The 26,530-nt window shown below is 45.7% G+C and overlaps 1 protein-coding gene across 1 annotated transcript; it reads right to left on the bottom strand.

The window, feature by feature from the left end:
* Positions 1-1,202: 1,202 nt before the first annotated feature.
* On the bottom strand, positions 1,203-24,945 carry KCNRG (potassium channel regulator). The gene is given in 5 exon segments (XM_063115906.1): positions 1,203-1,951; positions 1,953-2,070; positions 9,412-9,756; positions 10,074-10,377; positions 24,715-24,945. Coding segments are annotated over 4 exon segments (852 nt in total). The 5' UTR covers positions 10,328-10,377; positions 24,715-24,945; the 3' UTR covers positions 1,203-1,816.
* Positions 24,946-26,530: the final 1,585 nt, after the last annotated feature.

Here is a 26,530-nt window from a genome sequence, read left to right as displayed (position 1 = left end):
AGCTTGTTCGAGTAACTGTACATGTTTCCTCGTTGCCTCCAAACCTACCTATGGCCTCTCTGAAGTTCCCTCCATATATGATACTATGGATCTCAACAGTCAAAAGTGAAGGTCCTATAGCATTGGCAGAGAGAACCATGTTACATATCTTTACCCTAACTGAAGCAGTTACTGCAATAATGCAATGACAAAACAGTCAACTGACACTAAGCAAAACAAAACCAAGGAGAAAGAAAGGACAAATAATGTTTTAAATTAATACAGACCCATATATATCTGTGGGATAGTAGACTAATACTTCTGATTTAAGGATGGAAGATGTCGGGGGTGCTTCCCTCCTTCCCATTTTCAAAAGAACAGTAGTTTATGTATAGTCCAAGGAACTCCCTCCAGATGCTTTCAAATTTATCAGGGCTCCCTCTTGCAAAGGACATCTGTTGATACGCCTCTAGATGGAGCATCCCTTCAACCCACTGGTCATGAGTACGTCAGTGTTTGGTTTTCCAAAATTCAAGAATTAGGTATTTGGACATCATGGGGCAAAAACTTCAATTCAGGGCAAGAACCCAGTTGAGTGGGGTCTTGCCCAATATTGCATGAAGAGCGTTCATTGATTAAAAGGGTATTTAGGAACATATTTATTCTAGTAGAGTCCTTTTCCCAAAAAGGTACTACAGTGAGGCAGCTGCAGAATAAATATATTAGCATGCAGTGTGTTGTTGTTTTACCTAGGGAGGTTGTGGGCTCTCCCACACTAGAGGTCTTCAAGAGGCAGCTGGACAAGCATCTGTCGGGGATGCTTTAGGGTGGATTCCTGCATTGAGCAGGGGGTTGGACTCGATGGCCTTGTAGGCCCCTTCCAACTCTGCTATTCTATGATTCTATGATGTACCAGATTTAGCAAAGAAGTTTTTATAGTAGGTGAGGCTACCAAAGGACAGGGGACAGACATTGTAGTATGTTGACATCATGATACTAAAAGAATATTAAATATGGAAATCACAAATGAAATGTTTTACTGCATGTTTCAGATTTAAAAAACATATAATGATGTCCTTCTTTTTAAGAATAAGTATACATTATTATTATTATTATTATTATTATTATTATTATTATTTATTTATATAGCACCATCAATGTACATGGTGCTGTACAGAGTAAAACAGTAAATAGCAAGACCCTGCCGCATAGGCTTAGGTGCAGTAGCATGTGGCAAAAAGCAAATAAAAATAATAGGTAGAAACCTAAATTTTGAATTGGTGCAATATAAAATTTTATATTTGCATTTCTAGTTTGCATAAATCAATAAACTAAGGGTTTACATGGGCTGATATTCATATGGTTTGCTCTTGAGTACAAGATTCTGGGGAGGAGCAGGATGGAGACTGGAGCTCATGCTAATAGCAGCTGCAGTGGCCCTACTGGGACCATAGAAGAGGGCAAAAAGTTACCATTACAGTTTCCATCCTGCTTTGCCCCCTGCCCTGGTTACTTGTGAAAGAAAAATCTTGAACTCAGGGGCAAACTGTCTGAATGTACTTCCCCCTTAGCCCTCCATTTACTGCAGGTGGGGGAACGTGTGGCTCTCCAGATATTGCTGAAATTCAACTTTTGTTGTCTCTGACCATTGGTCATGCTGGCTGGAGTTGATGGGAGTTGGCATCCAGGAACATCTAGAGGACCATAACTTTTTTACTTCACTTACAAAAGTCCAATAAAAGCAGCAAATTGACAACAAAATAGTGTGTTCTTCTATTGCATTATAGCTGCTGTTTTTATACGTCATGCAATTATTCTTAGCATATAGAGACATTATTCATTTTGATTTGTGCATCTGGACCGGCTTCGTTCGTGGTGCACTGGTGCTTCGCTGCATTTGGGTGGTACTGATGGTAAAGGCATCTAGCTGCCTCCTTCTTTCAAAACAATAACACTCATTTTTTTTCTTCAGTTGAGACTGTTCTGGTGCTTACTAAATGAAATCCTTCTTTGAGCAAAATGTCAACCAGCAGGCCTAGAACATTAGCTCCACTAAACAGTTTCTTCTGATCAAGTTTTATAGAAACATACCTGGGGGTGGGGACATGAAAAAATGTTGTTAGTGTTAATAGATTTTACACAGAATTCTGATGCATTTGCATTGTGTTGAATTTTTAACTATTCCTATTTCTGAAGCTTAAAGGAAGAAAATAAGATATTAGAAGCATATTATAAAAATATATAAATATTAAAAAGTCAGCACTAATTGCTTTACCAAATAAAAGATGCTTGTAGAAGATGTGCAGATATTGTTGGATTTCTGAAGTAAGCAAGTTCCAATCCTGAGAAACACCACCTAAAAATATGTCACTGGAACATCAAGGGCACCGATGTTTTTTATTTATTACATTTATATCCCACCTTTTTTCCTCCAAGGAACCCAAGGCAGCGTACGTAATCCTCCTCCTCTCCATGTTATCCTCACAACAACCCTGTGAGGTAGGTTGGGCTGAGAGTCTGACTGGCCCAAAGTCACCCAGTGGGTTTCCATGGCTGAGTGAGGACTAGAACCCAGATCTCCCAACTCCCAGTCCGACACGTTCGCCACTACACCACACTGGCTCTCTAAAAAAATAAAAGTTATACAACATTTGTAAACATTTATAAAAAAAGCAAGTGGCAGCTACAGGAGGCAGTTTTCATTGGGAAAATTCCATGAGAAAAGGATTCTGTCCCCCTCGCCACAATACTGACTTGAATCTCTCTCTTTCTCATTTATTCATTCACTCATACACACACCTAACAATGAATGCAGGATGAGAGGGATCTTTACCACAGAAGACATATGTGCTGTGCTGTAATGAAGTGGGGAATCACTACTTCTAAAATGGAAATTAGCTCAAACTCTTATTGAAGTCCAAAAGCATAGAGTTTATTTTGCAGGTTTTGTTCTTCACACACACACCACACGAAAGAAAAAAAGAATGTTTGGTTAGTATACCAGCCCCCTAGGCTATGGACCAGTATACTAGTTTTGATAGGCCTAACATTTAGGAGTGGAAGGAGGCAGTATGGAAATGGCAAGGTAAGAATATAAGAACCATATTGGATTAAACCAAATGTCTGTTCACACAATGGCCAACCAGCTTCTTGTTGAAAACCCACAAGTGCAATAGCACCAAGCACCAAGCATAGACATATTGCCTCTGATACTGATACAGCAGCCACTGAAAGGCTAATCTTTCATTAATTTATCTAATGCCCTTTTAAAGCCATCTAAATTGGTGGCCTTCACTACATCCTGTGGCAGCAAATTCTATTGTTTCACTACCGTATTTCTTCGATTCTAAGACGCCATCGATTGTAAGACGCACACTAATTTCAGTACCACCAACAGAAAAAAAGCTTTGATTCTAAGAAATAATTAATGCACCCGTGATTCTAAGATGCACCCCGTTTTTAGAGATGTTTATATGGGGGGGGAGGAAAGTGTGTCTTAGAATCGAAGAAATACGGTATGTGCTTTGTGAAATACTGACTTTTAGCTGTCCAGAATCTCCCACAATCAGCTTCATGAGATGACCCCGAGGTTCTAGTATTATGATGGAGGAAAATGTATGCTGAACCATTTTCTCCACATCATAGTGTTGCTCTTGTCTCTCCTTACTCAACTTTCTTCTAAGCTAAACATCCCCCCTGTTGTAACCTTCCCTCATAGGGGAATTGCTACAACTCCTTGATCATTTTAGTTGCCCTTTTCTTACATTGTCCAACTCTAACATATATCCTTTTTAAGATATGGGAACCAGAACTGTACACAGTATTTGAAATGTGGTCACACCATAGATTTATACACAGGCAATAGGATTCTGGCAATTTTATTTTTGATTCCTTTCCTAATAATACCTAACATGGAATTTATCTTTTTCAAAGCAGCAACACACTGGGTTGACATTTTCATTGAGCTGTCCACTACAATCTCAAGATCTCTTTCTTGGAAAGTCAGTGCTAGCTCAGATCCCATTAGCTTAAATGTAAAGTGTCATCAGCAAACGTGGCCACCTAATTCCAGATCATTTCTGAACAAATTGAAAAGCACTGATCCCAATATAACCCCTATGGTTTCCCACTGCTTACATCCCTCCATTGGGAGAATTTACCATTTATTCCTACTCTCAGTTTTCTATTCTTTAACCAGTTACTGATCCATAAAAGAGCCTCTCCTTTTATTCTACGACTGCTAAATTTGCGCTCACCCCGTCTACATGTTTATTGCCACTCTCAAAGATCAGTGAAACAGTCCTTTGTGGAAGCCATGTTGATTCTTTTTCAGCAGGGCTTGTCCTTCTATATGCTTTCAACCAATTTACCAGGAACAAATGTTAAGCTAATTTCCTGGATTCCTCCCCCGCCCCCACCCCCAATTTCTTTTTAAAAGCTGGCATTACATTGGTTGTTCCCCAGACCTCTGGTACAGAGGCTGATCTTAGGGGCATTACATATTTTTCTTAGATCAACAATTTTACAATTGAGTCCTTTAAGAACTGTACGATGGATACTATCTGGGCTAGTGATTTATTAGCTTTCAATTTGTCAGTACATTCGAGAACTTCATCTTTTGTCATTCTTATTTGTGTGATAAAGTACTTCCTTTTATTTGTCCTGGATCTCCCACCAGCTTCATGGGATGAACCCAGGTTCTAGTATTTTGAGAGAGGGAGAAAAATGTTTCCCTGTCTACATTCTCCATACCATGCATAATTTTGTACACCTCTATCATCTCTCCCCTTAGCCTCCTTTTCTCAAAGCTAAACAATCCCAGTTGATGTAACCTTCCCGCATAGGGGAGATGCTCCAGCCCCTTAATCATTTTAGTTGCCCTTCTCTGCGCTTTTTCCAGCTCTATAATATCCTTTTTCAGGTGTGGTGACCAGAACTGTACACAGTATTCTAAGTGTGGTTGTGTCCGGGAAAGCTGCCCAAGGGCTGACAAGATAACGACAGAATGCTCACAGATGGTTAAACGCACGTTTATTTAGAAACCCAGCAGTGTGCTAGAGGCTGGAAGCCCCGCAGAGTAGGTAGGAAAGGGATGGGAGTAAAAGGGGGGATGAAGGCAAGACACAGGGTCCAAGCTTACGACAGGGAGAGTAGTTTGTGGCAAGTCCAAGGTCCAGGGCTTTGGCAGGCAGTGTAGTCGAGGGTTCAGTCCAGGGTCAGCACAACCAGCAGTCAGCGAAGTCCAAACAGCAGTCCAAGGGTCCAACAGGGTAAGAGCAGGCAAACGGTGTCACAATACAGTCCAAGGTCAATGCAGGAGTCAGGAACAGAGAGATGTGGTCACGAACCAGTCCGGAGTCACGGCAGGAAGCAGGAATCAAGACGCAAGGCACAGCGTCAAGAGATTCAGGAACCGAAGCTTTCGCCAGGAAACTCAGTTAACCTCTGACAAAGTTCCTTGGCTTTCAGCCGCGTATTTATGCTGAGTAACTCTCCCCCAGCTGTTCCCCAATTGCTCGGCGTTTCAGATAAAGCCTGTGGGAGCGCCGCCTACATTCCTTCTCCGCGCGCTGCTGCCAAAACGATGGAGCGGGCACGCTCGTCCCTTCATCAGGGCTGTCTGAATTGGCAGAGGTCCCTGCTGGCATGCTTGTGCCTGGCTCTTCTCCTTCTGGCTCTGCAGGAAGCCCTGCAGGCGACTCTGCCAGCCCAGACTCCACGCTCCCTGGGCTGGGCTCCTGGGCACTGGGTTCAGGTTCCTCCACTTCCTCATCCCCTTCCTCTATGTCCATGCAGGGCATGACAGGTTGCATCATAGATTTGTATAAGGGCAGTATGATACTGGCTGTTTTATTCTCAATTCCTTTTCTTATAATGCCTAACCTGGAGTTTGCCTTTTTTTACAGCAGCCGCACAGTGGGCGGACATTTTCATCCATCTCTCCACCACAATCCCAAGATCTCTTTCTTGTTCGGTCACCGCCAGCTCAGATCCCTTTAGGTTATTCTTGAAGTTGCATTTTTTTGCCCGAACATGCATCACCTTACACTTGCTTACAATGAACCGCATCTGTCATTTGGATACCCACTCTCCCAGCTTGGAGAGATTCCTTTGTAGCTCTTCACAATTCAGGCGCAGGTATTTTTGTACATCTTCTGCAGTGAAGACAGATGAAAAGAATTCATTCAGCTTCTCTGCAATCTCCTTATCCTCCTTAATTACAGTTGGACCATTGGATGATTTCCTGCTTCTGATCTATTTAAAGAATTCTTTATTGTTAGCCTTAATGTTGTTGGCCCTTCATAGAATCATAGAATAGCAGAGTTGGAAGGGACCCACAAGGCCATCGAGTCCAACCCCCTGCTCAATGCAGGAATCCACCCTAAAGCATCCCTGACAGATGGTTGTCCAGCTGCCTCTTGAAGGCCTCTAGTGTGGGAGAGCCCACAACCTCCCTAGGTAATTGATTCCATTGTCGTACTGCTCTAACAGTCAGGAAGTTTTTCCTGATGTCCAGCCGGAATCTGACTTCCTGTAACTTGAACCCGTTATTCCGTGTCCTGCACTCTGGGATGATGGAGAAGAGATCCTGGCCCTCCTCTGTGTGACAACCTTTCAAGTATTTGAAGAGTGCTATCATGTCTCCCCTCAATCTTCTCTTCTCCAGGCTAAACATGCCCAGTTCTTTCAGTCTCTCTTCATAGGCCTTTGTTTCCAGACCCTTGATCATCCTGGTTGCCCTCCTCTGAACACGCTCCAGCTTGTCTGTGTCCTTCTTGAATTGTGGAGCCCTGAACTGGACGCAATACTCTAGATGAGGCCTAACCAGGGCTGAATAGAGAGGAACCAGTACCTCACGTGATTTGGAAGCTATACTTCTATTAATGCAGCCCAAAATAGCATTTGCCTTTCTTGCAGCCATATTATTATTATTATTTATTTATATAGCACCATCAATGTACATGGTGCTGTACAGAGTAAAACAATAAAATAGCAAGACCCTGCCGCATAGGCTTACATTCTAATAAAATCATAATAAAACAATAAAGAGGGGAAGAGAATGCACCAAACAGGCACAGGGTAGAGTAAAACTAACAGTATAAAAGTCAGAACAAAATCAAGTTTTAAAAGCTTTAGCAAAAAGAAAAGTATCACACTGTTGGCTCATATTCAGCTTGTGATCTACAACAATTCCAAGATCCTTCTCGTTTGTACTATTGCTGAGCCAAGTATCCCCCATCTTGTAACTGTGCATTTGGTTTCTATTTCCTAGATGTAGAACTTGGCATTTATCCCTATTAAATTTCATTCTGTTGTTTTCAGCCCAGCACTCCAGCCTATCAAGATCACTTTGACGTTTGTTTCTGTCTTCCAGGGTATTAGCTATCCCACCCAATTTTGTGTCATCTGCAAATTTGATCAGCGTTCCCTGCACCTCCTCATCCAAATCATTAATAAAAATGTTGAAGAGCACTGGGCCCAAGACTGAGCCCTGCGGTACCCCACTCGTTGCCTCTCCCCAGTTTGAGAAGGTTCCATTGATAAGTACTCTTTGAGTCCGATTCTGTAGCCAACTGTGAATCCACCTAAGAGTTGTTCCATCTAGCCCACTTTTAGCTAGTTTGTTAATCAGAATGTCATGTGGTACTTTGTCAAAAGCTTTGCTGAAGTCAAGATATATGACATCCACAGCATTCCCACGGTCCACAAGGGAGGTTACCTTATCAAAAAATGAGATCAAATTAGTCTGACAGGACTTGTTCCTGACAAATCCATGTTGGCTTCTAGTAATCACTGCATTGATTTCAAGGTGCTTAAAATGCTTTTCTGCATCTCTTACTGTCTGCTTGCATCTCCTTTGTGCAAGTCAATGTTACTTTTTGTTCTCTTCCTTTGACTTCATTCCACTTTCTGAAGGAAACCTTCTTTTCCCTAATAACTTCTTTGACATGGTTTTGTGAAAGACATGGGGCATTGCTGGCTGTACTGGCTCTTTAATTGTATTGTTCTTTGTTCTGTATCTGTTCTGGTATGTGTTAAGTAGCTATGATGGTATGTGAAGTGTAAGTGGGAGTGTGAAGCTCTTGGCGCCGAGACTCCAAGGTCAGACTGGGCCTCTCACCTGCAGGTTATCTCCCTGGTCGTTAAGATAATTCGGTTCAGTTGTGAGAAAGAAGGTGAAGCCCTCCCTACGTGAGGAGGGTTGTTAGGAGCCAGGCAGAGCTGGGGTTGGTTCGGGGAGGTCATGGGACCCTAAAGTCCAAAAAGGGATAAAAAGAGTTTGGGATGCTCATCTTCTGTTCTGGCTTGGTGGAATAACCCGTAGGTTCAAGTCGCACGAATGGGCTGCTCGGAGCAAGCTCGGGTCTTTTGTTTATTTTTTAAGTGTCTGGATTTCCTGAGACAAGGCTAGCCACTTTTATGGCTGGGGGTGGGTTGTGTGTTTGAAAGTTTTAGATGGAGCCCTGGCTCCTTGTAAATTGCCCCTTTTTCGTCTTTCCTTTGATTCCCTCTCCTTCCCTTCCTTTCCTTTTTCCCTCCCCCCTTTGCTGCTACTACCTCCAGCCAAAACCTTACGTGTTAGTTTTAGCTGAATGGTATTAAACTTGTTTTGGCCCTTAGCTGAGTGTGCGTGTTTTTATTCAAGGAATCTCTGGCTCGTCCCGGTTGGGAAGAGGGCTAGGGCGAGGGGTGGCCGGGGAAGACAGGACGTTTGTTCCGGGGCCTACCTTGCAGGAAGGTTGGGTTGACTCCAACCTTTGTCTACAGGTTTGTTAACCATGCTGAGACCACTTGGGATTGGTACTACCTTTCCTAACCTGTGGTATCTATTTTACTTGAGCAACTAGTATTGTGATTTTAATTAACCTCCATCTTACATTAGGTCCTGAGCAACACCAGGATCGCCTCCCGTTTGGCGATTCTCTAACCAACGATTTTAGGGCACAGATGTTTAGGGTACTGAGAAATTTAATCTCTTTGTTGTTACTGGAACATGCCTTTATCCAGTCAATGTAGGGGGTAATAGAAGTCACACATTATTACAACATTTCCTCATTTGGCTGCCTCCCTGATTTCATTTTCCATCTCAAGTTCACCATGAGTGTCTCAGGGATGATAGCATGTCCTAAGTACTGAACTACTTTTGGAGCTTCTGTGCAAGAGTCTGGCCCTTTTAGATTTTCTAGACTGCTTCACACTGTGTCCTCTTTGATGTACAGAGCTACACCTCCTCTATTACACCCTTCCCTGTCCTTCCTATAAAGTTTATATCTATTGGGCGGCAAAGAAATGCAATAAATAAACAAATAAATAAATAAACTCACTAGTTCTCTCCATTCCACCAGGTTTCCGTAATGCCCACTATGTCCAGATACATATGCTGTTCAAATCATATAATACCTTTGATAGCCAGAAAGGGTTTTAAAATACCTTGCTACATGCTGATCGCTGTAGTCAGTGCCACACTGGAAAAGAAAATCATGATGGGAAGGCCTTTCCAAAGAAAGGGGAATTAGTGATTTCTGAGAAGGGACATTATGATTTTTCCAGGTTGTTCCCACAAGCTGTTCCGCAAAGACAGTAATCCGTCCTGCCAGTCCACCAACAGTGATGCTGCAAGAGCCAAATACCCTGAAAAAAGCCTGCATTTCTTGGAGCAAGAATCGTATTTCCAAGATCTCTGGTTTTGGCTTCAACAAATGTTCTTGACGCAGAAGGTCAGCCACAGCATAGAGTTCATAGAAGTCAGCCTCTCTCTGCAGCCTCCGGTAGTCTCTTCAAACACTCTTCAAATACTTAAAAGGTTGTCACACAGAGGAGGGCCAGGATCTCTTCTCGATCCTCCCAGAGTGCAGGACACGGAATAATGGACTCAAGTTAAAGGAAGCCAGATTCCGGCTGGACATCAGGAAAAACTTCCTGACTGTTAGAGCAGTGCGACGGTGGAATCAGCTACCTAGGGAGGTTGTGGGCTCTCCCACACTAGAGGCATTCAAGAGGCAGCTGGACAACCATCTGTCAGGGATGCTTTAGGGTGGATTCCTGCATTGAGCAGGGGGTTGGACTCGATGGCCTTGTAGGCCCCTTCCAACTCTGCTATTCTATGATTCTATGATTCTAAGTCACTGGGCAGGGAAAGCTGGAGTGTTCTTAAGATGTCCAGAATATAGCTGAACAGGACTCCATCGCGGTCCACAAAGAACTGGCCATTCATCAACTTAAATTCAGAGTCCTTGCCATCTAGCATCCTTGCCAATCTAGATTCAGGGAATCGCTGTAGTGTAGAAGGCAATGTTGTGAATTTCAGTCCTCCCACATTCAAAATGATCAGATCTTGATTGTTCATTGTCTTTTTCTCCACAGGAAAAGTGAGTCTTCAACTGGTGTGTCTCAAAACTACACAAGTATAAGCAAAGAACAAATCCTGTACATTAGTTGTGTGTGTTGTGTTAGAGAAGGTCAGAGCAAGCACAAGACTCCCTGGCAACAATAAGCATGTACACAGACAGTTTTGTTTATAGGACGGGTCACTTGGGAACCAAATATTGCAACTGAAATAGAGAACCATTTTTAAAAGATGTTCGAAGTCCAACTGGTCGGGCAGACTCTGAGAGCCTAGTAAATATCACCCAAAATTCCCATCTTAGATTATCCCTTCCCTCCAGATACTGAAAATGAAAACTGTTCCTCAATCTTTTACGCTTCTGTTCACCAGCTGGATCCCTTGTAGTTGTGGAGAGTTTTAAAATCTGCAGTTGTCTGCTGTGTTTCTAGGCTTCTAGTTCTAGAATCATAGAATAGTAGAGTTGGAAGGGGTATATAAGGACATCGAGTCCAACTCCCTGTTCAGTGCAGGAATCCACCCTAACTTACCCAATTCGTACACCCTCACTGTTCTATTGCCTTTTCCTCTTTTCAAATCCCTGTTCTATACAGCATACCTGGCTCATCATACATTTTCAATGCAGGATTGGACTTGGAGTGTGTGTGGCAACATTTCTTGAATTTTAGGAATACTTCGTGAACAGTACAGAATGTGTGCCTATGCTCCCTGGAACTGTTATAACATCTTATTTTTAGTGTCCATTTTTGGGGTCAAATCATTCTACCACTGTGTTATACCCCCATGAACCCCTCTAACCATCTAGTTTGAGATGAGACACCTGGTATTCTGGCAGTCCTTAAGGCATATTGATGGTTCCTTCAGGTAGATGCTCTATGTTTTTGAAAAGTGGTACATGCCAGGAAGTCCAGTGAGCGTCATAGTTGAGCAGAGACTTGAATCCAGGTCTTCCTGCTCCTAGTCCAGCATTTTTATCATTAGACTGTACTGGTGGTAACAGTGGCAAGCAATAGGCATTATGACCATCTTGACTTAAAAATCTTTATATTTTGCCACCAAAATGAGCTTTCGACATGCATTTGTTCATGAGTTCTTCTATATCCCCATTTGTGTCAGACACCTTAGAAAATGGCAGATACAAACTCATGTAACAGAATGGGGATGTCTACCCAAGTCAAATATGTTCCAGAATGCGCCTGACACATATACAGATTTCAATATTCTCTGCGCATCTATTTTTTAAAAAAACACCAACAGGGCTCTATGGGAAACTCAATCCAGATCCAGAAATGAAAAAAAATCCCAAGAGAGTGTACAAACCTTTTGTCCGGGAAAGCTGCCAAATGGCTTGACAAAGACAGATTAGACCAGCGGGTAACCAAGCAACAGATGAGTTTATTGCAGTATGCAAACAGTTCAGGGAAGCAGTACAAACGGAGCTGTGAACGTAAAGGCAAAAGGACGTTGCAGATCAGGATTCAAGCTTACAGAGAAGTCAATGTCCAGTCCAAAGTCTAGGGAATTAGTAAAGCAGGTAGTCGAGAGTCCAGTCCAGGGTCAGTGCAGCCAGCATTCAGCAAAGTCCAAACAACAGTCCAAAAGTCCAGGGGGCAATAACAGGCAAGCGTAGTCACTAACCAGTCCGTGGTCAATCAGGAGTCCAGAGAAGCAAGGCGTGGTCACGGGGTCCAGGAGTCAATGCCGGAATCAGGAACCAGGAGTCAGGGAGCAAGGCACGAGGTCACGAGATGCAGGAACCGAGGCTTTCGCCAGAAAGCTCAGATAATCTCTGACAATTTGGCAGGGCTCCCGGCTGCTCTTTTATCCTCAGTCAGAGTGCTGAGTCAGCGTTCCGCAGCTGGTCTCTGATTGCTTGGCGTTTCTGCTGGAGACGGCTAGACCTGCGTCGGGTGGCCTTCTCCGCCCGGAACTGGCTGAAACCGGGCTTCTCCGTCTCCTCCTCAGATCCCTGCTGCTCTTCCAGAGTCTTTGCTGGCATCAGGCCCTCAGAGCTGGCAGAGGTTCCTGCTGGCCGTGGCTCCTCTCCCTGAGGCTCTGCCACAGCCTCTGCCAGTCCATTCTCCTCTCCTGAGCCAGGCCCCACTGTACTGGGTCCAGCCTCTGCCAACTCCCCCTCATCTCCCGACTCCGGTTCCATGCAGGGCATGACACTACTCCCCCCTCCATTATCCCCTTCCCCCGAACCCTGAGGGCCCGGCTTCCGGGGATACCTGCGGTGGAAGTCGCGAACCAAGATGGGAGCGTGGACCTCTGAAGCTGGTTCCCACGATCTCTCCTCAGGACCATAGCCCACCCAGTCGATCAGATATTGGAGTCGACCACGGTATCTTCGGGAGTCCAACACCTGTGCCACCTCAAATTCCTCTTCCCCATCTACGAGTACCGGAGCAGGAGGAGGCCCCGCCCCTGAATCCGGTCGCACCCCAGTCGCCGGGACTAACAAGGATCGGTGGAAGACTGGGTGTATCCGTAAGGTTCGAGGCAGCTGTAATCTGAATGCCACTGGGTTGACCTCTGCGGTTATTAGGTACGGCCCTATAAACCGAGCGTCCAGCTTCCGACACGGGCGTTGCAGAGGCAGATTTCGGGTCGACAGCCAGACTCGGTCCCCCACCTTTAAGGGAGGTCCCTCCTGTCGCTTCCGATCCGCCCCGGCCTTATATGCTTCTTTAGCGACCTCCAACTGCTCTTGAAGCAATGCCCGAGCTGCCTGTAATTCCCGCAACCACTGGTCTGCTGCAGGAACCGCCGAAGAAGGAACGACTGCTGGAAACCATCGAGGATGAAACCCCCCTGTCGTGAAAAAAGGGGTCTGCTGGGTGGAGGCATGGACCGAGTTGTTATATGCGAACTCCGCCAAGGGGAGCAACTCCGCCCAGTCATCCTGCTGATAGTTTGTATAGCAGCGTAAGTACTGCTCCAGTGTGCCGTTCGTTCGCTCCGTCTGACCGTCCGTCTGAGGATGGTATGCTGACGACATGTGGGCCTTGATATCTAACAGCTGGAGGAGACTCTTCCAGAACCTGGCCGTAAACTGCACTCCACGGTCTGAGACTATTCCCTCTGGGAGGCCATGGTACCTGAACACTTGATTTACAAAGAGCCTCGCCGTTTCTTTTGCCGTGGGCATCCCTATGCAAGGTACAAAATGGGCCATCTTTGAAAATAAATCTACTACCACGAAGATGGTGGTATGGCCTGCAGACAGAGGAAGGTCCGTTATAAAATCCATTGAGATCACCCGCCAAGGACCTGAAGGAGTCGCCAAGGGGTGCAGTAACCCTGCCGGCCGCCCCCGCAAATCCTTTGCTCTGTGACAGACTGGGCAACTTTGCACATAGCGGCCCACATCCGCTCGGACCCGAGGCCACCAAAATTCACGTGTCAGGAGATGCAGCGTTTTGCAAAACCCAAAGTTTTGAATCGTGGCACAGGCTAAGCACCGAATCCCGACAAGGCCCCCCTGGTACATAAAGACGGCCACGGTGATACAGAAGGCCGTCCTTCATGGCGAACGGAGTTGGTGGGTCATCCCTGGCGTGTGCTGCCACCAAAGAGTCCCGCCCCTGGAGGTCCCGAATTTGCTCGATCAAGGGGGATCCTACTGGGGCAGCCGCAAAATGTTCTGGACGCAGAATTGTTGACCTCTTTTCTTCCCCAGGCTGTGTCGCATATTCAGGCTTCCGGGATAACGCATCCGCTTGGCGATTCTGGGAGCGTGGGATGTACTTCAGCTTAAAGTTAAACCGGACAAAGAACAAGGACCATCGCTTCTGACGCTGCGTCAATTTTCGTGCAGTCTGCAAATACTCCAGATTACGATGGTCCGTTCTCACCTCCACCGGGTGTACTGCTCCCTCCAGCAAATGCCGCCATGCCTCAAAGGCTGCCTTAATGGCCAGCAGCTCCTTCTCCCAGATGGTGTAGTTACGTTCTGGGGGCGTGAGCTGTCTGGAGTAAAAGGCACAAGGCGACAACCGAGATGTCTCCTTGTTTGGCTGCAGCAGCACTGCTCCGATAGCAACATCCGAGGCGTCTGTCTCAACTATGAAAGGGGTCCGAGGATCGGGATGCTGTAGAATTGGAGACGAGGTAAACTTAGTTTTCAGTTTCTCAAAGGCCTGCTGGGTGCTCATAGTCCACTGGAACGGGGCCTTACCCCGGAGCAACTGGGTGATAGGCTCAGCGAGGGTTGCAAAGTCGGGAATGAATCTCCGATAAAAATTTGCGAATCCTAAGAACCTCTGAACCTCCTTCCTGTTCCTCGGAGGCTGCCAGGATAACACCGCCTCCACCTTTGCTTGGTCCATCTCCACCCCTCTTGCCGAGATCCGGTACCCCAAAAATTCCACCTCCGTCAAATCGAATTCGCATTTTTCTAATTTTGCATAGAGGTGGTGTTCTTGGAGCCTCCGAAGCACTGCCTTCACATGGACGTCGTGGATGGTCTGGTTCGGGGAATAGATCAAAAAATCGTCCAGATAAATTATTACGAACCGATCCAAGTAGTCCCGGAACACATCGTTCACGAAGTGCTGAAACACGGCTGGGGCGTTGCACAGGCCGAACGGCATGACCGTGTACTCGTACTGGCCGTATCTGGTCATGAAGGCAGTCTTCCACTCATCCCCGGGTCGGATGCGCACCAAGTTATAGGCTCCCCTTAAATCCAGCTTCGTAAAAACCCGAGCATGACGAAGACGTTCCAACAATTCCGGGATTAAGGGTAGCGGGTACCGGTTGCGGATGGTAATTCTGTTCAGAGCTCTGTAATCATTGCAGAGCCTGAGTTCAGTAGTGTTCTTCTTCTTCACAAAGAGGACCGGGGCCCCTGCAGGCGACGTGGATGGACGAATGAAGCCCTTCCTCAAGTTGGACTCCAAAAATTCCCTTAGGGTGGCCAGTTCCGGTTCCGACAATGAATATAGGCGCCCCACCGGTATAGGGGCTCCTGGGACTAAGTCTATGGCACAATCATATGTCCGGTGTGGAGGCAGTCGCTCAGCTTCTTTTTTGTTGAAGACTCCCGCAAATTCCTGATATTTTGCGGGTAGGCTGCCCGCAGGTTCTTGGGGGGGTGTTTCTGGGGCGGCAGGGATCCGTTCGGGCCAGCAGTGCTCCTGACAGTAGGGTGAGGCAAACAGCACTTCCCTCCGAGCCCATGATATACAAGGGTCGTGCTGGGTCAGCCAGGGCATCCCAAGAACCAACGGGAAGTGTGGGACAGCGGCCACGAAAAACTGGACCTGTTCCACATGGCCCTGAATCTCCATAGTCAGCACCTCCGTCTGTTGGGTCACGGGGCCTGACTTTAGGAGCCGTCCGTCAATAGTCTCCACCGGCCGGGGTTCTTCCAATTGCTGCAACGGCACCTGATGCTGGGTGGCAAACCCCAGGTCCATAAAGCTGTTGGACGCCCCAGAGTCAATCATGGCCCCTACTGACATCACCGGGCCCTCCCGTCCCCTAAGGGTAGCTGTGACCAGCAAGGGATCCCTTCGGGGTTCTGACTGGGGTGGGGTAGTGGCTAAAGCCGGTTCTCCCAGGCTTTTAACCCCAACTAAGCCTGGGAGGGTCCGTTTCCCGGCAAGGAGGCCCCTCGCTGCTTGAGAGGACACACACGGGCAAAATGGCCCCCCTGCCCACAGTAAAGGCAAAGGCCCCCTGCCCTCCTTCGCTCTTTTTCTGCTGCTGACAGACGTGGACGTGCTCCTCCCAGCTGCATCGGCTCCTCTGGTGGGCTAGGTACAGGCACCTTGGGCGAGGCTATGGATGTCTCTGGAGCAGCTGCATGTCTCCCCAAAGCCCACCCTTCTGACCTGGGAGGGTTCTGTAAGCGGGCTAGCCTGCGGGCATGCAGCCTGCCATCAATCCGTGCCGCCTGTTCCATGAGCAGAGCCAAAGACCCAGGTGGAGCAGCTCGGGCCAATTCATCGAGGATAGCGTCTGAGAGTCCATATCTATACTGGGCTTGGAGGGCGCTATCGTTCCAGGTGAGGTCCTGAGCGATGAGGCGGAACTCCGTGGTGTACTCCCTCACGGAGCCCTTTCCCTGGTGCAGGTGCTGGATGAGCCTTTCTGCTGTTTCCACCTTAACTGGATCTCCCCAGGTAGCCAACATCTCTTTTAAAAAATTGTCCAGCTGGTTCAGGAACGGGTGGTCTTGGAGCAGATACGGAGTGGCCCATCGCTGCGCTGGTCCAGACAGGAGGCTGATGACAAACGCCACTTTCTGAGTGTCTGTAGGGAAATCCTCTGGCCTGAGTTGGAAATGCAGCCGGCACTGGGCCAAAAAGCCTTCCAGCTCCTGCGGTTTGCCAGAAAATTTCTCAGGTAGGGCTGCCAAACATTTATTCCTTCGAGGGGGGGGCGGGGGTTGGGCTGGTTGCGTTTGTAATACAGCGACGGCGGTCTGTAACTGCATAACAAGAGTCTCCAGTTGCTGGTTTTTTGCTAGTAATTCTTCCATTGCCCTTATCTTTGTCAGCCAGGTCAGAGATTATTCTGTCCGGGAAAGCTGCCAAATGGCTTGACAAAGACAGATTAGACCAGCGGGTAACCAAGCAACAGATGAGTTTATTGCAGTATGCAAACAGTTCAGGGAAGCAGTACAAACGGAGCTGTGAACGTAAAGGCAAAAGGACGTTGCAGATCAGGATTCAAGCTTACAGAGAAGTCAATGTCCAGTCCAAAGTCTAGGGAATTAGTAAAGCAGGTAGTCGAGAGTCCAGTCCAGGGTCAGTGCAGCCAGCATTCAGCAAAGTCCAAACAACAGTCCAAAAGTCCAGGGGGCAATAACAGGCAAGCGTAGTCACTAACCAGTCCGTGGTCAATCAGGAGTCCAGAGAAGCAAGGCGTGGTCACGGGGTCCAGGAGTCAATGCCGGAATCAGGAACCAGGAGTCAGGGAGCAAGGCACGAGGTCACGAGATGCAGGAACCGAGGCTTTCGCCAGAAAGCTCAGATAATCTCTGACAATTTGGCAGGGCTCCCGGCTGCTCTTTTATCCTCAGTCAGAGTGCTGAGTCAGCGTTCCGCAGCTGGTCTCTGATTGCTTGGCGTTTCTGCTGGAGACGGCTAGACCTGCGTCGGGTGGCCTTCTCCGCCCGGAACTGGCTGAAACCGGGCTTCTCCGTCTCCTCCTCAGATCCCTGCTGCTCTTCCAGAGTCTTTGCTGGCATCAGGCCCTCAGAGCTGGCAGAGGTTCCTGCTGGCCGTGGCTCCTCTCCCTGAGGCTCTGCCACAGCCTCTGCCAGTCCATTCTCCTCTCCTGAGCCAGGCCCCACTGTACTGGGTCCAGCCTCTGCCAACTCCCCCTCATCTCCCGACTCCGGTTCCATGCAGGGCATGACACCTTTTCTGCTAAGAAGATCCGTCAACAGACACCTATCCCAACATTCTCTAAAAACAACAATTTGGTAACATGTACTTCAGTATTTTCATTACTTTGGTGCAGAGTAGAATCAAATATGCTGCAAGACATATTTCAGCAAAACCCACTCCTTAGCTAGAAAAGTACAGTTTTGAGAGCCAGTTTAGTGTAGTGGTTTGAGTGCCAAACTAGTACCTGAGACCCAGATTTAAATCCCCTCTCAGCCTGATAGTCTAGGATCTCTCATAGGATTTAATTTTTGCTTTTTCTCCTTTATCCAGGTCATTATTGTGCTCAGGCAATGTTCAAGGGCATTTATTGCTTCCTTGGTGTTAGATGACAAAGTGCCCTAGAGCTGGGTATCATCCACATATTGATGGCACATCACTCCAAGGCTACAGATAATATGTGGATATTAAACAACATAGTGGAAAAGAAAAAGATCTAAAACAGAAAGAAATGGTTTTAAACCTTTTTGTCACAGCTTACAGCATTGAAGCAGGTGATATACCAGAAAAATCATAGAATCATAGAATAGCAGAGTTGGAAGGGGCCTACAAGGCCATCGAGTCCAACCCCTTGCTCAATGCAGGAATCCACCCTAAAGCATCCCTGATAGATGGTTGTCCAGCTGCCTCTTGAAGGCCTCTAGTGTGGGAGAGCCCACAACCTCCCTAAGTAACTGATTCCATTGTTGTACTGCTCTAACAGTCAGGAAGTTTTTCCTGAGTTCCAGCTGGAATCTGGCTTCCTTTAACTGGAGCCTGTTATTCCGTGTCCTGCACTCTGGGAGGATCGAGAAGAGATCCTGGCCCTCCTCTGTGTGACAACCTTTGAAGTATTTGAAGAGTGCTATCATGTCTCCCCTCAATCTTCTCTTCTCCAGGCTAAACATGCCCAGTTCTTTCAGTCTCTCTTCATAGGCCTTTGTTTCCAGACCCTTGATCATCCTGGTTGCCCTCCTCTGAACACACTCCAGCTTGTCTGCATCCTTCTTGAATTGTGGAGCCCAGAACTGGACGCAATAGTCTAGATGAGGCCTAACTAGGGCCGAATAGAGAGGAACTAGGGGGCGATCTACACTACTGCTTTTAAAGCGCTTTAAAGCACTTTGAAAATGTTTTGAAACCTGTATATGCAGTGTGTCCTGGGTTCCAACAGTTGTCAAAACTGTTATAAAGCGCTTTAAAGCAGTAGTGTAGATCCCCCCCAGTACCTCACGTGATTTAGAAGCTATACTTCTATTAATGCAGTCCAAAATAGCATTGGCCTTTCTTGCAGCCATATCGCACTGTTGGCTCATATTCAGCTTGCAATCTACAACAATTCCAAGATCCTTCTCATTTGTAGTACTGCTGAGCCAAGTATCCCCATCTTGTAACTGTGCCTTTGGTTTCTATTTCCTAAATGTAGAACTTGGCATTTATCCCTATTAAATTTCATCCTGTTGTTCATCCCAACATGAACTCTTGGAACCAGAAAACAATGACCCAAAGGCAAAATCCAACAACATGGATTAATCAGGGGTTTGTGAAGATGAATTTCCAGAATCTGGACACACACACTTGAAATAGCATGTTTGGAAATACCCACTGCTCCAAGTGGTTCTTCTCAAAGCGAACTCTAGCAAAAAGTCAGCTTTGTGTTGGATTGACAACTTGGAAAGACATTTCAATGGACGATACCATAATTACAAGTGCCAATGTCCATCACAGCACCTGACTCCTTGCCAACACTATCTATGAGGCTATCTAGATGAAGCATGATGCCTGCTACCTTTCCATCAGATATGCAAGTTACCGTGCAGTAGGCATGCCTATCACAGAATCATCCCTCCCTATTTGTAATGATTGATTTGCCCACTACTAAGAGCACACATGCTTCCTCATCCGAGGCATAAACATGCCACAAGAGGATATCAGATCTCACACCAAGGAATGGGTCCCCTGTAAGGGAACACTTTGGTCTTCCTCAGAGTGATGTCCTCCATCCCTTAGGCCTCCATTCTAAAGGACAGCAGAGGAACAGTCATCCTGGGAGTGGTATACCACTGTCACACCACCAAAGTCCTCATCCACAAATCCCTCTGCTTTCCTGATAAGTCATTTTGGCCTCAAGGGAATGAAGCATTTTATCTGGCCAGCTCTGCTCCTCTTCCAGTTCCTGTTCCTCATCTCTCAGTTCCTCCTGCAAATTTCTCTGCGTTTCCTTCGGTCTCAGCGGATGAACTGTCTACAATACTGCGCTCTTCAAAGCCTTCCACTTGTTCTCGTGATCCGATTCCTTCTCGCGTCTTTATTAATCTTATTCCTGCTATCCTCCCTTCCTTGCTTCATATTATTAATCTTTCTCTGTCCTCTGGTTCATTTCCTTCTGCTTTTAAACATGCTACAGTCTCTCCCATTCTCAAGAAACCTACTCTTGATAGGCTATCTCTGTCTAACTACCGACCTGTCTCTTTGTTGCCGTTTGTTTCAAAGATCCTGGAGCGTGCGGTCTGCTCTCGCTGTCTTGACTTTCTTTCTAGTAACTCTGCTTTGGATCCTTTTCAATCTGGATTCTGTCCTCTGCATTCCACCGAAACAGCCCTTACTAAGATCACCAATGATCTCCTTACTGCCAAGTCTAAAGGCCATTATTCCGTTCTTATTCGCCTTGATCTAACTGCAGCCTTTGACACGGTTGATCATGATCTTCTCTTAGATTCCCTTCATGACCTTGGATTTTGTGGCTCTGTCTATAACTGGTTTGCCTCCTATCTAGCGGGTTGCTCTTTCAGCGTGTCGGCTAATGGCAGCTCGTCTTCCTCCTTTCCCCTTTCAGTAGGGGTTCCGCAAGGCTCAGTGCTTGGCCCATTGTTGTTTTCCTTATACATGTTGCCCTTGGGCAAGCTTATTCAATCTCATGGCCTCCAATATCATCTGTACGCCGATGATACACAACTATATCTGTCATCTCCGGAACTTTCTCCTGATGTTCACGATCGTATCTCGGCATGTCTTTCAGATATCTCAGCTTGGCTGCTTCATCGTCGTTTGAAACTTAACATGGCAAAGACTGAATTGCTTGTTTTTCCTCCTAAACCTTCTCCTCATCTCTCTTTCTCTCTTACTGTCAATGATGTTACGCTTACTCCGGTCAAGGAAGCTCGTAGCCTTGGCTTTATATTTGACTCCTCGCTCTCCTTTATTCCTCATATTGAGGCAGTAGCTAAATCTTGTTGTTTTTTCCTGTATAATATTGCCAGGATTCGATCATTTTTGTCTGTCTCTTCTGCCAAGACGCTTGTTCATGCGCTGGTTATTTCACGGTTGGACTACTGCAACCTTCTTCTCTCTGGCCTTCCTTCTTCTCACATCAGTCCGTTGGTTTCTGTTCACCACTCTGCCGCAAAGATCATCTTCTTGGCTCGCCGCTCTGACCATGTTACACCGCTTCTGAAATCTCTTCATTGGCTTCCAATTCACTTCAGAATCCAATATAAACTTCTCCTGTTAACCTTCAAAGCTTTTCACGGTCTAGCTCCTTCCTATCTCTCCTCTCTCATCTCACACTATTGCCCCGCTCGTGCTCTTCGCTCCTCTGATGCCATGTTTCTCGCCTGCCCAAGGGCCTCTACTTCCCTTGCTCGGCTTCGTCCATTTTCTTCTGCTGCCCCTTACGCCTGGAACGCTCTTCCAGAACATTTGAGAACTACAAGTTCAATCGCAGCTTTTAAAGCTCAACTAAAAACTTTTCTTTTTCCTAAAGCTTTTAAAACTTGATGTTGTGCGGACTTTATACTGTTAGTTTTACCCTACCCTGTGCCTGCTTACCCTACCCTGTGCCTGCTTACCCTACCCTGTGCCTGTTGGCATTCTCTTCCCCTCCTTATTGTTCTACTATGATTTTATTAGATTGTAAGCCTATGCGGCAGGGCCTTGCTATTTACTGTTTTACTCTGTACAGCACCATGTACATTGATGGTGCTATATAAATAAATAAATAATAATAATAATAATAATAATAATAATAATAATCCCACCCAGCCTTTGACCTGGGAAACCAATTTCATGTCTATCTTTATCTTTGTCATGATAACCCTGAGAAGAAACAGCACATTTCCTGTTTGATGGTTTCTGTCAAGCTCTGCTATGAACCAGCTATGAAACTTCCTTCTCTATCAGAGTAAGCAACATGGGACCTCTGGGATGAATCCGCCCCAACTCTTTTTGTGGGCAGCAGTAAAGCCCCTTGCCCGTGATTTCCTTTTAAAACAAGGCACATGGGGCATGTGCAGCATGCTGGGAAGCAGAAACACATCCCTGGAATCCTCCAGGAAGCATGATTGCGTTTCCCAACAATGTGCAAGCCCCTGGCCTTCCTTGCTTTAAATGCAAAACACTATTATTATTATTATTATTATTATTATTATTATTAGTAGTAGTAGTAGTAGTAGTATTTGGCGACCAATGGATTTTGGCAGTTGCCCATCCCTGCACTAGGCATTACTTTGTAAGAGCCACGTCCTTTCCATTCTCAAGAACTGTATGATGTCCATTTTCGCCTTTCAACATTTATCAAGCATTGTACCTTACAGTTAAACATGCTCAATTTATCCTCATTATACCTGTACCCTCATTTTCTAATCCCCCACTACACTTTCACACATATACATACATACATATATAACATATACAAATAAATAAGACACAAATTGAATTTTAAACATTCATTTATGCATCCAGTTTCTGTCACTAAATATCTAGTCTCTTGACAAATATGGTGGATCTGGGCCCATAGTTGGTGCACATAAAATTTGGATGGGGTACCCTTATTTATTTATTTATTACATTTCTATACCACCCAATAGCCGGAGCTCTCTGGGCGGTTCACAAAAACTAGCTCTCTGGGCGGTTCACAAAAATTCTCAAAGGCTGTGCATTTCGAAGTGGAGCTGCCCTGGTTACAGGCAGATGAGAAAAAAACTCTACAAACTGGGTGATGCAGAGACAGAAATTACAATTGTATATCCCAATGCCTAGGCTAACATTCTGTTTCCTGACTCCACGCTGAGCAGAAGCAGAGAAGAGAGCTGCCTCAACTGGACTAGGAGCTACAAATGGAAACCAGCCCTCAGAGAGAGAGCAATCAGAGCGACCGAACAAGAGGAGCAAACAGGAGTTTGACAGGGGGAGTCTGGCAGGGGAGGTCAAGGGGGAGGTCCCTAACAAAAAAAAATCTTCTCTTAATTCATACTCCTATAGTAGGGGACCTTGTTGTGCACCTTCAGAGAGGACAGGACAAAGCACAGGCAATTCCACTATAATCGGAAAGGAAGAGACAAAACAGAAATAGACGATATGGACAGAAAGGAGTCTCTAGTGGTGGTGACCTGCAAAGTGTGTGCAATGTTTGTGTTCCTGCCTGAGATCGACATGGCGTACACCTGCAACAAGTGCAAGCTGTTGCACTACTGGAAGAAAAAGTGAGAGGACTTGAGTGTCAAGTGTCCACCCTCCAAGGAATAAGAGAAAACGAGGAGTTCTTAGACAAAACAGTGGAACTGCAACAGCAACAAGAAGCACAAGAGATTGAAAAGCAACAGCCAGCTGAAGCAGGAGAATGCTGAGGTGAGGAAAGCCATTGAAGAGGAAACTCCCTGGAAAAGAGTGACAGTTCAAATAGCACTCTTCAAATACTTAAAAGGTTGTCACACAGAGGAGGGCCAGGATCTCTTCTTGATCCTCCCAGAGTGCAGGACACGGAATAACGGGCTCAAGTTAAAGGAAGCCAGATTCCGGCTGGACATCAGGAAAAACTTCCTGACTGTTAGAGCAGTGCGACAATGGAATCAGCTACCTAGGGAGGTTGTGGGCTCTCCCACACTAGAGGCATTCAAGAGGCAGCTGGACAACCATCTGTCAGGGATGCTTTAGGGTGGATTCCTGCATTGAGCAGGGGGTTGGACTCGATGGCCTTGTAGGCCCCTTCCAACTCTACTATTCTATGGTTCTATGATTCTATGAGTTAGGAACAGAAGAACTAGAAGACATTCTGCACCAGTGGAAGCATTAGAGTTAAGCAACCGCTTTAAGCTACTGGAGGATGAGACTGGAGGACAGTCTGCAGAGGAAGAATTACAGGGGACACCATGCAGGGCTCATTCAGGTCTATTTTAGGGACCTTTTAGGGACCATTCAGGTCTATTTTAGGGACTTTAGGATACTTTCAGGTCAAAAAAAGGGACTAAAATAATGGTCATAAAACCTCATAAAAACTATGGAAACAACAAAAATGACACTCAAATCCAGAGACTGTTAGGTTATTGAAGCGCTAAGATTGTTGTTGATTTTTGTTATAGGTGCTTGGAGAAGATACCAAAAAAAAAAAAAAGCCAGAAATTTAACTTTGTTAAATGGGGAAGTGCCGTCCTAGTAAAGAAGGGTTGCTACAAAAGGATTAACTTGGACATCAAATCGGGACATGGGCAAAAATTATATGTGACACTGAAGTGTTATGTATTGTTTATGACTCTAAAATAAATGTTACCAAAGGTTTTCAAAAAATTAGTCAACATGCTGCCGCAAGAAAACATTCAAAAAACTGTGAAATAAAACGTCGTAAACGGGACGAAAGGTTGAAACTTACAAATTTTTAAAGACATCGGGCCTGAATTGCTGCAACTTGCCTAAAAAATTATACTGAAAATCATAAAAAATTACATAAATTATTCAAATAAAATTCATATACCCATTTTTAGGTACTTTAGGGACTTTTAGGGGCTTTGTTTTAATTTAGGGAATTTTAGGGACCAAGTATGAGCCCTGCACCATGCAACAGTGAACAAGAGGCAGAAGATCAGTCAACCAAGAAAAGAAGAGTAGTCGTTGTAGGAGACTCCCTGCTGCGTGGGATTGAAACCCAAGTATGTCGTGAAGACCCATGGACTCCCTGGAGCACAGATTAGAGATGTGACTAAAGAGTTACCGAAGCTCATAAAGCCCATGGACACATACCCTTTTCTTTTCATCCATGTGGGAACAAATGATGTCGCCAAGCGGAGCTATGAAGAAATCATGTCAGACTTTGAAGCTCTGGGAAGGAAACTCAAGAACTTTGGGGCCCAGATAGTTTTCTCATCCATTCTTCCACTTCTCGGAAGAGGACTAGAAAGGGAAAGAAAAATACTCCGGGTGAACGACTGGCTAAGGTGGTGCCGGCGTGAGAGTTTTGGATTCCGGGGGCTCGGGCTATGCTACTTGGAAGATGGACTGCTGGCAAGGGATGGGTTGCACCTCACAAGGGCTGCAAAGAATGTGTTTGGCCACAGCATGAAGAACTTGATCAGGAGGGCTTTAAACTGAATCTTACGGGGACGGGAGATGTAAACTTCAAGGCAACAATGGATGAAGGCCCATGCACCATAACACAGAGAACAGCTCCAATAGTGCTCCCAAATAGTGTCCTCAACAATGTAGGAACAAAGCCAGAATATAAAGCACATGGTCTTCGATGTCTATATACTAATGCCCAGAGTATGCGAAACAAACAGAATGAACTTGAATTCTTAATACATGAAGGCAAATACGACTTGATAGGTATAACTGAAACTTGGTGGGATGACTCCCATGACTGGAATAATATAGCAATTGAAGGATATAACTTGTTCAAAAAGAACAGAAGGAATAGAAAGGGAGGCGGAGTTGCACTATATGTTAAAAATACCTATCCCTGCACAAAAATACAGGCAGATGAGCCTGGGAGCCCCATCGGGAGCATCTGGATTAAAATTAACGGGGCAAGGAATAAAAAGGACATGATAATCGGAGTCTACTACAGACCACCCTCTCGGACTGGGGGAGGAAACACTTGTATATTTGTAGGAAGGAAGAAAGGAAGAACAAAACGTTATGACTGCCAACGTGGCACATTGCAACAGCGCCTGTGTAACCTCTCAACTCAATTTCCTCTCCTTCTCCCAACATCCTTTACTTTATTTGTGTTTACAAGACAAAGGGAAGCGAAGACAGGATGTCTGTATTTACCGAGTAAAGCAGAGGCAGAGACAGGATGTCACAGCTTATCTCAAGCTTCTGTAAACCGCCCAGAGAGCCCTGGCTATGGGAGCGGTATAGAAGTGCAATAAATAAATAAGCTTGCGTGCATAAACCCATTTATCACATACTTAAGACTTTCCAGCACATACACACGGTTCACCTTACACATATGTGCCTGCAGAGACCATGTTGAACCATACACATCAACCACCTGTACCTGATATTCTTCTCTGTATCCTCATACTCAGCATAGCCCCTGTAGATATTCTACAGTTTACTTACTTCTATGGTAGCCTAGGAGAACTAAACACTTTGGGTGGTCGGTCTACTACCTACCACCCAATCAAGGAGAAGACGAGGACGAAACTTTTGAGAAACAAATTGCCAGTGTTTCAAGGAAGTGTGATGTAGTAGTGATGGGGGACTTTAATCACCCTGATATCTGTTGGGAGACCAATACTGCCAAAAGCGGCCCTTCCAAGAAATTCCTGACATGTGTGGGTGATAACTTTCTCCTACAGAAAGTGCAGGAAGGAACTAGAGGATCGGCAATCCTTGGCTTGATATAGACCAATAGGGATGACTTAGTAGATAAAGTGGCAGTTACGGGAACTCTGGGAGAAAGTGACCACGTCGTACTTGAATTCTTGATTATGAAGGAGACAAAAGTTGAGTGTAGCCATACACATACTCTGGAATTTAGGAAAGCTGATTTTAATAAACTCAGAACTATAATAAGTAAGGTCCCGTGGCAAATGAGCCTAAGAAGAAAAGG

The sequence above is a fragment of the Elgaria multicarinata genome, chromosome 2 (genome assembly GCF_023053635.1).
Source record: "Elgaria multicarinata webbii isolate HBS135686 ecotype San Diego chromosome 2, rElgMul1.1.pri, whole genome shotgun sequence".
Taxonomy (NCBI): domain Eukaryota; kingdom Metazoa; phylum Chordata; class Lepidosauria; order Squamata; family Anguidae; genus Elgaria; species Elgaria multicarinata.
The sequence above is the reverse complement of the archived record's forward strand: the minus strand, read 5'-3'. Positions and strand labels throughout refer to the sequence as shown.